Genomic DNA, 11,998 nt, shown 5'->3' with positions numbered 1-11,998 from the left:
GAAGGAAGGAAGGAAGGAAGGAAGGAAGGAAGGAAGGAAGGAAGGAAGGAAGGAAAGAAAGAAGGAAGGAAAGAAAGAAAGAAAGAAAAAGAAAATATTCTTTGAAAGGGATTAGGACTATATTGAAGAACACTCTGAAACAATGCCTACTTTGTGATCATGGTTAACTGTAAACTTTTTATTTTTTATTTTTGTTTTGTTTTGTTTTTTGTTGTTGTAGTAGTAGTTTGTTTGTTGGGGGTTGTTTTTGGTTTTTTGAGACAGGGTCTCACTATGTAATCCTAACTGTCATGAATAGGCAGGCTTCAAACTCAGAGATCTACCTGCCTCTGCCTCCCAAGTGCTGGGACTAAAGGTGTGCATCACCTTCCTGGCTTGGAGACCTATTACCACAGCATAAAGGTGAACCCACTCACCTGCCCGCTGGGTAAAAGGCTATCAGCAGGTGCATAAGAGTGAAGGAAGTGAGTCCTAAGTTTATGGACAACCTAATTTTTACTAAATTGAAGATGTTTTGCGTTTAACTATCTTCAAAGGGTGCTAAGTAGAATTACCAGGATGTTGTCTTTTGTCTAGGAATTGAAACTGGGTCACAAAGAGCTTATGTGGTACATGGGGCTATCAAAATAAGTATTTATGGCAGAGTATTGATGTCACAGAGACAAAAAGTTTTTCTGCTCTCTGTGGTCTCAGAATGTCCAGCAGTGCTTATAAACCACCTAGGAATGGATGAACAAAAATGCTAAGGCACACTGGAAAAAACATTATCCCTGTATTTATTCTAAGCAACAGTCTCTGCTTAAATTTAAGTTTCTTCTTTTTCGGGGCGGGGGGGTGGATACCAGGGATAAAATCTGGAGATGAGAGGCCTTGTGTATCCTAAGCATGTGCTCTGCCACTGAGCTACACCCAGCCCTAAGTCCCCTCAGTGTTTAGAGAAAATAACACCACTAGCTCCAAGGACACAGGAAGGATTAGAATGTTTGGTTTTTTGGTAGCTTCTCAGCAAATCTCTTTTTCCTTCCTTACACAGAAGAATGGTTAGTCTGGGTGAAAATGTATCCACTTCAGGGCCAAGAACAGAAGGGCATGTCCCTAGCCTAAATGTTCCAGGAAAGAACGCAAGGCCTGTTCATTAGCCATCTGTCCATCAGGAGTCTGTGGGGTTGAATAGTTCATGTGACACAAGTGGGAGGCCTAGTGTGCCTGTGTTTATGTGGCATTTGCACACGATGCTGATAAGAGTACAAAGTGAAGCAGTGTTCACTTACGGGGCAGAGTCCGCAGGGTGCCCGGACCAAGCCTGTAGGAGGAAGGATTGGGTTGACCGCCCTGTACAGTTTCATGTGTCCATCTACACTGCCAACAGTGCCTTCCTTCGCAGCAATGATCGTCATCTCAACTTTCCCGTCATAGATGAGTGTGTTCAAGATGGTTTCAATGTCCTCCATGGACAGCTCTACCTAGAAATGCGTATGTTAGAAAGCATGCAAAAAGGACAAGAATAGCGGGACATCTTGTCACCAAAAGGTCACAGTTGCTCAGGGAAGCAGAGAAGCCATGTTCAAGGGAAGAATAAAGGCATAAGTAGGGTGATTAACAGTCCACATTAGCACTGTTAGGATTTTGGAATCAAACCTGCTTCTGGGTTGCCTAGCAACTTATGATGTCATTATGTGATTACCTTGCCCCTTAAAAGGACATCCCTTTCTTGGTCTTTTCTCTCTTGGTCTCTCCTGCTCCTGGCCTGTTGGCCTTCTCCCCTTTTTCTATCGGGGTGCCCCATCTCTCTTCCCCTCTCTTTCCCTCCCTCTCTCTTTCCCCCCATCATGTCCTGGTCTCCCTGCTCTCCCTTCTCTCTCCCCATCTCCACCTAATAAACCTCTTCATATAAAACCTGTTGTAACCATCATGATTTAATTTGTTCCCATCAAGCACAAACCACTGAAATGCTAAGGACAGAACTCTAACCATGCTGAGCCTCACACTGACTGATAGCATCATCATTCTTAAAACAAAACAAAACAAAACAAAACACCTAAAAATCTTATGACACAACATTTCTTTGTCAACCAAAAACCACATAGAAGAAATCTCCCTCCCTAAGAACTTGATGTCAATTTTTAAAATGTCTTTACACAAAACTTGAGACATGAAATAATTCTAGTTCCTAGTTTTAATTTGTTTTGTTTCTTTTGGTTTTGGCTTTTTGAGAGAGAGTTTCTCTATGTAGCCCTGGCTGTCCTGAACTCTCTTTGTAGACTAGTTTGGCCTTGAACTCACAGAGATCCAACTGCCTTGCCTCCAGTGTGCTTGGACTAAAGGCGTGTGCTACCATGCCTGGCTTAGTTCCTAGATTTCTTTAATCAATGAGAAATCTGAGAACCAGGTAGTGAAAATGACTTGTCCAAATGCCATTTTGGCCTCTTTGCTGATTATGAAAAGCCCCAGTATCCTTATATAAAGCTCTTCAAAGGGATGCTTATGATACCACTTACATTTCATTAAGTAAGAATCAACAAATACACTAATACTGTAACAAACTCAACTGTCAATCAAGTACTAGAACATTTTAATTTTGGGTGAACAGCACTGCCAGGACTGAGCTCAACAACAGTTTAGCCACAGTGAGACCACAATGAGGACCTTGGCCTACTTTAGGACAGTGCTTATCCAAACTGGGTTTGGTAGAATGCGTACCTGAAAGGGGACTCGGTCAAATACACTACAAGCTACAGCCTTGGGAGGAAGATGACACCCCTAAGACAGGGGAAAGACAAGTTCTGACCTTGCTGATGCCCAGCTCACAGATGTACTTCCACACTTCATGTGATGATGCAAATGAGCTGTTTCTTTGTATCATGGGATTCTGTTTACTTTCTCTTGCTGTCTCTGCCTGTAGGATCAGAACAACAGACGCACCAAGGATGCAGGCTAAGTGCTTTCTCAAGCGAATGCATGTTACATGCCGCACCCACAGCAGCATACAATGTTGAGTAAAAATTCCCCATTTTAGGGTTTTTAATTTTATAAAGTACGATATACAAGAGTAACTCTTTCATGAAGCTGCTTTGTAAAAGGCCTGTGATGTTTCCTTAATGACCTCACCTTGGTTTGCAGGAATTTGAAACACTGCTGGTTAAGCACCTCAACAAATTCAGATTCAAAATCCTGGTCACTGTACCAGGCTCCACCAGTCACAGATCGGTCTGGCTGCAGGTTATAGAGCATATAAACCTTCTTTTTGGAGGCCTAGAAAAGAATAAACATAGATCATTTCTTTATAACCTTTTCTATAAACTAAGCTTGAAAACTAAACTTTATATTTTAGTTCAAAGTCCAGAACTACTGCAAAGATAGCAGAGACTTACGGAACTTGGGACTGTCCTCTAAAGTGAGAGCCATCTTTGTGGGCATAGGATGACAGTGCCTCTAACTGGAATCGGAACTATACTGTAGCCAGCACTGCCACGGCCCACTGTGGATAGTAGGAGCCTCACAGAAAGGGAAGAACACTGGTTCAGAGGCGGTGCAGTGCTTAAGCATTTTCCTTTGTCTTTACTTTTACAGACACCATTCACTTCTAGAAGTACTTATATCACACATTCACTTATTTTAATTTAAAGAAAATATGTACTTAATGTGTGGGTATTTGTGTATGTTTGGGCCTATTACCCACAGAGGTGAGAAGAGGGTATCAGATCCCCTAGAACTGGATTGGAGATGACTGTGAGCCACCATGTAAGTGCTGGGAATTGAACCTGGATCACCTGGAAGAGCAGCCAGTCCTAACTGCTGAGCTCTATCCAACCCCTAGTTTCTACTATTACATTCTGAATTCCACTTTGGCACCCAAATAGACACCACTCAATGTCTATTTTTAGATGCAGATGGCTGGGCATGGTGGCATTCACCAGTAAATCTCATGACACAGGTGGTTAAAGGCAGAAAAGATCCTGCATTCAAGACATTCTAGACCAACCCTGATTACATTACCAGACCTCACTCTCAAAAAAATAAAATAGTACAACTAGGATTACTCAGCCAGATCGGGGTATTGAAGCAGGGGCTGAGACTCATAGCCATATTTTGGGCAGAGTGCAGGTAATCTTATGAAAGAAGGGGGAGACAGAAAGATCTGGAGGGGAAAGGAGCTCCAAAAGGAGACCAATAGAGTCAAAAAAAACTGAGCCTTGGGGGACCTGCAGAGACTGATACCTGAACCAAGGACAATGCATGGAGAGGACGTAAAACCCTGCCTCAGATGTAGCCCATAGACTCAAGTCTCCAAGTGGGTTCCCCAGTAAGGGGAGCAGGGGCTGTCTCTGGCATGAACTCAAGTGACAGGCTTTCTGATCACCTCCCCCTAGGGGGTGCAGCCTTGCCAGGCCACAGAGGAAGACAATGAAACCAGTCCTGATGAGACCTGATAAGCTAGAGTCAAATAGAAGGGGAGAAAGACCTCACCTCTCAGTAGACTAGAGGAGGGGCATAGGGGGAGAAAAAGGAGGGAAGGTGGGATTGGGAGGAGACGAGGGAGGGGGACACAGCCAGGATACAAATTGAATAAATTGTAATAAGTGATAATAATAAAAAATTAAAAATAAAAAAAGATTACTCAGCCAGGCATGGTGGTTCACTCAGGAAGGCAGATCTCTGTGAGTTCAAGGCCAGCCTGCTCTACAAAGTGAGACCAGGATAGCCAAGGCCCCACAGAGAAACAGTGTCTCAAAAACAAAACAAAACAAAGCAAAACAAAAGATTACTCTGTACTGTATCTATAGGTTTCAATACATGCTTAATGCTTTTGTTCTATCGAATATTTAGCTGCCCCAAAATATCTCCTATGCTTCATCTATTCTACTTTCCCCATGACAACCCTACTCCCAAGACCAGCAAACATTTATCTTTAACTGTCTCAACAGCTCTGCTTTCCCACAGTGTTACATATTTGGAATCACAGTGTATTGCCTTGTTAGTGTGACTTCTCACAATAAGCAATGAGCATTAAGATCACTATGTCTTCACAATAGGTCATTTTTTTCATCACTGAATATTCCAGAGAGGAAAAAAAGAAAAACACAAATATGGTGTAAGAGAAACAGGACAGGATCTTTCTCTGACTCTGTCATTAATATATTCCAAGGATAGAGTGGTTCCTATCATGTAAGGGGACAATGGGCTAGGACACAGGGACTGTCTTACACAACACAAGCACTAGTACACTCAAGGCTCCACTCTCTTTACTGCAGTAAGAAGTGTGGAATAGGCAAGGCATCAAGAGTTCCGTAGGCAGCAGGTTCAAGTCAGCACAACTTTTTAAAGGTTGTCTTAAATCCCAACATGAACTGAAGAACAAAAGGCTGACAACATGGCCGGAACAGCTTCTTTAGGGGAACATGGGACAGAGCTCAGAGAGCCAAGTACTCACTGCCACAGACTTCACAGCTTTGATAAGCTTCTTACTCTCCAAATTCTTGAGGATTTTGTTGATTTCTGTTAAGGGCAAGTTACTTTTGTATCGAATATCTCTGCTCCATATTCCTGCAAGAAAGTAGGAAAGCTGACAGCACATTTTTTTTTTTTGTCTATTGAATGATTTTTTAATTAATTTTTAATTTTTACATTAATTAAAGGTTATTTACTTTGTATCCCAGCTATAACCCCCTCCCTTATTCCCTCCCAATCCCACCCTCCCTCCCTCATCTCCTCCCTGCCCCTCTCTAAGTCCACTGATAGAGGAGGTCCTCCTCCCTTTCCATCTGACCCTAGTTTATCAGGTCTCATCAGGACTGGCTGCAATGTCGTCCTCTGTGGCCTGGCAAGGCTGCTCCTCCCTTGGGGGGGAGAGGATGGGGGTTAAAGAGCCCACTACTGAGTTCATGTCAGAGACAGTCCCTGTTCCCCTTACTAGGGTACCCACTTGGATACTGAGTTGGCATGGGCTACTTCTAAGTAGGGGTTCTAGGTTATATCCATGCATGGTCCTTGGCTGGAGAATCAGTCTCAGAGAAGACTTCTGTGCCCAGATATATTTGGTCCTGTGGTGCTCCCATCCTCTCCAAGTCTTACTAACTCCCCCTTCTTTCATATGATTCCCTGCACTCTGCCCAAGGTTTGGTTATGAGTCTCAGCATCTGCTTTGATGACAGCACATCCTTTAACACAAAGTTTTATAACTTTTTTCAAAAATTAAGAGTCTGAAGATAAAAAAAAAACAAAAAAAAAAACTTGATGGGTAGAGCATGCCTTTAGTCCCAGCACTTGGCAGGCAGATCTCTATAAGTTCGAGGCCAGTCTGGTCTACAAAGTAAGTTACACAGAGAAACCCTCTCAAGAAACCAAAAAGAAAGAGAGAAAGAAAGAGGGAGAGAGAGAAAGAAAGAGAAAGACAGAAAAAGAGAAAGAGAGAAAGAAAAAGAAAGAGAAAGATAGAAAGAAAGAAAGAAAGAAAGAAAGAAAGAAAGAAAGAAAGAAAGAAAGAAAGAAAGAAAGAAAGAAAAGTACAAGAGCCAGAAACTAAGTATATGCATTATATTCTAACTGGAGTTTCTTTGAATCTTGGTTAAATTTTTTAATTTTTTTTTTTTTTTTTTTTGACAGGGCCCTCACTATGCAGCCCTGGCTGGCCTGGAATATGCTATACCATGCTGGCCTTGAACTCAAAATCCACCTGTGGCTGCTTCTCCTAGTACTAGGATAAAGGGGCCCATCACCATCTAGTGGACATCTTCGACATCTAAAACACATATAACAAGAATATTTTTGTAATGAAAAACATATGAACATGTTGAATTAACCTACACCACACCTCTCCATTCCCCCTCCCCCCAAAAATACTGGGGGGGTGCACATCTTTGATGACAGCACTTGGGAGGCAGAGGCAGGTGGATCTCTGTGAGCTCAAGGTCAGCCTGGTGTACAGAGTGAGTTCCAAGACAGCCAAGGCTGCATAGAGAAACCCTGTCTCAAAAACCAACAAAGTTCCACCACATCTGCCATCCAATCCTTCTAGCTAATCTCTGTTCTCTGATAGTTTCACTTATCACTGTAAAAGTGATAAGGGACTTAAATTTGGATCAGTGTCATTTGCCATCTTCAACCAAGAAGAAAAAAATATGAATGTTTAACTGCTTTGATGCATGTACATGCATTATTTAAACAACATTCTATTTGTAAGACACACATAAAAATAATAAGGCGGTGGTTCCCACACTCATTGTGGAAAGTCATGAGCTTTCTTTCAGAGGAAGAAGTCTGTGCATGAAAGAAGGGTATGCGCACAGCACACACACAGCTGCGCGTGATGGGGCACGCCTGCAGCCCCAGCATCAGGAAGACGAGGCAAGAAGGTGGTGAGTGCGAAAGCCTGACCTGCATGCTGGGATCCGCTCTTACGAACTAAAGCAAGCAGACAACAAAACGCTTTAGGTGTAGCCCTAAAGGCAGCACATCACCCGTCCCATGCTCACCTTTATTCCCTGCATCCTCTATGATTTGGTAGACTAGTTTTTCCTGATTATCCGACCCCTTCATTTTACTGCAGGGAACAAAGCAGAATTAAAAAGGAAACTTATAGGCTGTGTTAACATCTGTATGACTACGTAAGTTAATCAGCAGACAAGGCTACACACTGACTTATTTAGCAAAAGAAGGGCTTACCTTAAAAAGAATGAGACAGAGCTGTGTGTATCAATATGAAAAGATGTCCAAGGTACAATAAGTGAAAAAAACAAGTTACAGAACAGTATGGATAGCATGATCCAGTTTTTTGTCAAAAAAGAAAAAAAAGAAAAAGAAAGAAAGAAAAGAGATATAAATACAGAATCATCTATGGATATTTACATCTGTCTAGAAGAAATTACCAAGAACAGTTACCCTGGGAAATGGACATATGGACAGAAAGCAGGGATGGTACAAGTTTACATCAGTTCCTTTTGTTTTCTCATTTTGAGGTAGGGTCTTTCAATGTACAGTCGAAATTGTCCTCCACATCATCAGCCTGCCCCAGGGCCCCACACGTCAGGGTTATAGGAGCACACTGGCACACATAGCTACATTTCGTGCATACAGTTTCACATAGCTCAGGCTGGCCCTGAACCTGCTGTGTAGTCAAGGATGGCACTGAACTTCCTGTCGCACTTCCCAAGTGCGGGAGATGCATGTGTACCACAGCACCTGTTACTGTGTTAGTTGCTTTTTTCCCAAATACATACATTACTTTTGCAATAATCAAGTCTTTTAAACGTAAAAGATAAGTACTTACTTACCCAGCATTCTGAGAATCCTTTATTCTATATAAAAGGCCTGTATTACTCCTTAAAAGATCCAACTGACCCTAAAGTGTTTTAAAATAGAAAATCATAGTCAATTACTCTGGATATACATCAATTCCAGTGGCAACTGTTAATACAGTTTTGTTTGTTTGTTAGTTAGGTTTGGTTTTTCAAGTCAGGGTTTCTCTGTGTGTGAGCCACCGCACCTGGCTACTCATATAGTTTTAAATGTATTTACTGAACACACTAAACGATCCTGCCTCCCACACTTGTCAGTTCTTCTTCTGAGACTGAGGAGTTTGCCTACACATCACAAACAAGTATTTTAAAAACTTAATTATCTAAAGACGTTGTATACTTGAGATACTAGCAGTGCCCCACATGTGACCTTGGCCTGGTTATTTGGCTAGGGCATAAACCAATTTTTAAAAAAATCATTTTATTTCTTAGCACAGTCCTTTAATCCTAGCGCTCAGGAGGCAGGGGCCAGTGGATCTCAGAGTTCAAAGCTAGACTGGTCTACAGAATGAGTTCCAGGACAGCCAGCACTACACAGAGAAAGTCTTGTCTCTTGGAAAAAAACTTTCTTCTGCCAGCATTTATGTCTATGCAACATGTGCCTACAGTGCTCATGGAAGCCAGAAGAGGGCATTGGATCCCTGGAAGAGACATTACAGCCAGGTGAGAACCATCATGTATGGGGGAATGAAAATCAAACTCAGGTCTTCTGTAAGAAAGACAAATGCTCTTCATCTTGGGGGTTGAAGAGATGGCTCAGCAGTTAAGAGCACTAGCCATTCTTGCAGAGGACTGGGGTTCAGTTCTCAGTACATACATGCAGCTTACAACAGCCTATAACTTCAGTTCCAGGGGTCAATGCCCTCAGCTGGCCTTTGTGGGTACCGGGCATGCAAGCAGTGCACAGACAATGAATGCATGTAAGCAAAACACACATACATTAATTAAAAATAAATCTTTGTAAGTTGTTTTAGGATAACATATAAAAATCCATGTTGAAATTCAAGTAAGTCCAAATTATATAAAATATGGATAAATATAATTAAAATACAACCTGTATTAATAAAAATTTTATCCAGATAAAGTATAAACATGAATATTCATCAGCACACTAAGTTAGGCCATAGAGTTATTAGTAAATATATACATTTAAATTATGATAGAAGAATTAGGCAGAATGGTCAACCAATGAGCAAAAAGTCCCTACAATGGTATTTTATATAATGAAGCAAATAAGCTAAAACATGTTCTACCATGCCTTTGAACCTCCTTGAGCATAGGCATTTAGACAATACAGATGTGCATACCACTGAACTTGCAGTAGTTACAGGAAACTATAACCAAGAGGGGGCCCTATTGTGTGTTAAGACTGTAAAATAGGTTTACTACTGGACAAACTCCAACACCTCCCTTCTTCCCTAATTCACCAAAGTGGGATCACAAAACTCAGTTCAGAGGTTCGCTTCTGTTACTTGTTCAGCCTATTCCAGTCACTTACTAAACACCTGTACTGTACCACTGTTAGGACAGTGTTTAAGTGCACAATCTGTTGTAATTACAGGATTACAGGATTGAACACATCATGCAGGCTAGGTGACTGTTCTACCACTGAGAGACACTCCAAGCCCCAAACAACTTCTAAAAGAGAAGCACACAGATAACTTCAAGACTATCTGGTTGGCATTACGACAGAAACAAGAGAAAAGGCTGTGGCCCTATCTGAGGGCTCCAGGTATCTTCTTGGAGACAGCAGCAGAGCTAAGTCCTAAAGGATAACAAGGAGTCATCCTACACTGAAAATGGAAGCCCAGAAATCACCAACACTTTTTCCTTTGGGTGAAAATAGAAGTAACTGGTCCACTGCCTGATTTTTGTTTTTTGAATTAAAGAAGTTTCATTAGAAAAAAAGCTACAATCACCTGTTTATGTATCACTGTTAATGGCTCACAATTGCTACTTGTTAAGATGACAATACAGTTGTAACAGAAATCAGATGGGCCACAATAGATATTTTATTTACCACTTCATAGAAAAGTTTGCCAAATTCTGAGCCACAAAACTGAAGACAAAGGCTTAACAAAAGGTTCACCTATCCCTATAATCTCTGCATCTAGAGCATTTACCTATAACATGAGGCTGAAAAATTTCAAAAGCAAACAAGTCAGCCTGGCATGGTGGTGCACACCTGTAATCCCAGCACTCAGGGAGGCAGAGACAGGCAGATCTCTGTGAGTTTGAAGCCAACCTGGTCTACAAAGTGAGTCCAAGACAGCCAAGGCTATACAGAGAAACCCTGTCTTGAAAAAACAAAACAAACAAACAAATGTAAACAAGTCATTCAAGAGGCCTAGTGTAGGACTCTTTTAACTAACTGCTAATAAAACCAAACTGAAACGCCCTCAGTAAAAGGCAATATGGCTTGTGAAAGAAGAGAGACATAAGCAGATTTAAAGCATGGAAGAGTACTTGGTAGGCATTTTTCAAAAACTGGAAGAGAGGCATTAGGGCTCCAGGGTCTTGGGCTTCACTGAAAACTCCACTGCACTGTCTCTGAAGCTGAGGTTGTACTTCTTCCCAAAGATCCTCACTGGGACTTCTTCATGCTCCTGAAAAGCTCAGAGTGACATTGTGCTACCATCAATAGGCTACTGATAGCTCACAGGAAATCACAGTGGCAATTCTTTATATGGAATGGCTAAGTACTAGCAGCAGGAAGCAAAACAAGGTGAAAACAGACTACACCCATGTGTCCTTTTGTGTCATTTAAGCTAATAATAGTCAGTTATAACAGAATTGCATGCAGTTTCATCTTCTTGCCAAATGGCACATAATTATTTTTTCTTCCAATTCCAACATTCCAATCCTTCCCCTGGTCTGGAATCAAGCCATGATTTTGGCTTTACAGTTAGTGTCCTGGTTCACTGAAAAAGAGGATGATCACCCTATTATTAGTTCATGTGATTATGTTGGGTAATAATCCTTGTAATCTATCTCCTGCAAGCCAGAGACTCAAGAAGGCCAGTGGCCTAGGTCAATGGTATGGTTCTGATGCATTAGCCTTACAAATGGAATCTGAAAGCCGAAGGACAAAGAGTGGTGAAGGGAAAAGATTGGCACTGAAACTCAAGAAAGGCCTGGAGTAAGTTCCTCTGTCCTCCACCCATTTGTTCTACGTAGGCTCATACTAGATTGGATGGTGACCACTCACCTTCTATACTGAGTTCAGCGATGCAAATACTCCCGTACTGTAGAACATCCCAAAACAACATAGGGACAGATATCTAGGACTCTCATCATCAGCCAACTTGACACATACACACATTTCCGTGACAGGCAGCCATGAAAACCATAATATACAACAAGGCACATATATCAGCTGAATTCACCTCACCATGGACAACAGTCTATTGATGGCCACTGCCCGCTGTTGGGCTTCTATGTGAGGCATTTCATTTTGAATTACTTGATCCGTGATTCCATGAGGGAACTGGTGGCATAATTCTATAATTCTGGAAACAAAGATAGTAATGATTTATGTTTTTTTTGTTTCAAAAGGCAAATAAGAGTTAGATTAAAGCTGAAATCTCAATGTTATCAGAGGGAATAAGTACAACAAAGTGAAGCTATAGGCCTGTCGGTGGAAGGCAAATATGGAGGGGGGGGGGGGGTTATGGTGACTCACCATAACTGGAGTGTTTCCGAAG

At 41.7% G+C, this 11,998-nt stretch overlaps 1 protein-coding gene across 3 annotated transcripts; it reads right to left on the bottom strand.

The window, feature by feature from the left end:
* Positions 1 to 27: 27 nt before the first annotated feature.
* On the bottom strand, positions 28 to 11,802 carry LOC129684354 (DNA-directed RNA polymerase III subunit RPC6-like). Of its 3 annotated transcripts, none has more exons than XM_055617484.1 (7): positions 11,686 to 11,802; positions 8,271 to 8,338; positions 7,473 to 7,540; positions 5,432 to 5,544; positions 3,109 to 3,252; positions 2,789 to 2,896; positions 28 to 1,463 (listed from the first exon to the last, which is right to left on the bottom strand). In XM_055617484.1, exons 1-7 carry the CDS (start codon positions 11,740 to 11,742, stop codon positions 1,176 to 1,178), a joined length of 846 nt encoding a protein of 281 aa, XP_055473459.1. In that variant the 5' UTR covers positions 11,743 to 11,802; the 3' UTR covers positions 28 to 1,175. The 3 variants fall into 3 exon arrangements, with proteins under 3 accessions (XP_055473459.1, XP_055473458.1, XP_055473457.1); XM_055617483.1 differs by having other exon boundaries at positions 11,681 to 11,742; XM_055617482.1 differs by lacking the exon at positions 11,686 to 11,802 and adding an exon at positions 11,503 to 11,663.
* Positions 11,803 to 11,998: the final 196 nt, after the last annotated feature.

The sequence above is a fragment of the Psammomys obesus genome, unplaced genomic scaffold (genome assembly GCF_907164565.1).
Source record: "Psammomys obesus unplaced genomic scaffold, mPsaObe1.curated_primary_1811, whole genome shotgun sequence".
Taxonomy (NCBI): domain Eukaryota; kingdom Metazoa; phylum Chordata; class Mammalia; order Rodentia; family Muridae; genus Psammomys; species Psammomys obesus.
Note: the sequence above shows the minus strand (reverse complement) of the source record. Positions and strands in the feature narration are given on the sequence as shown.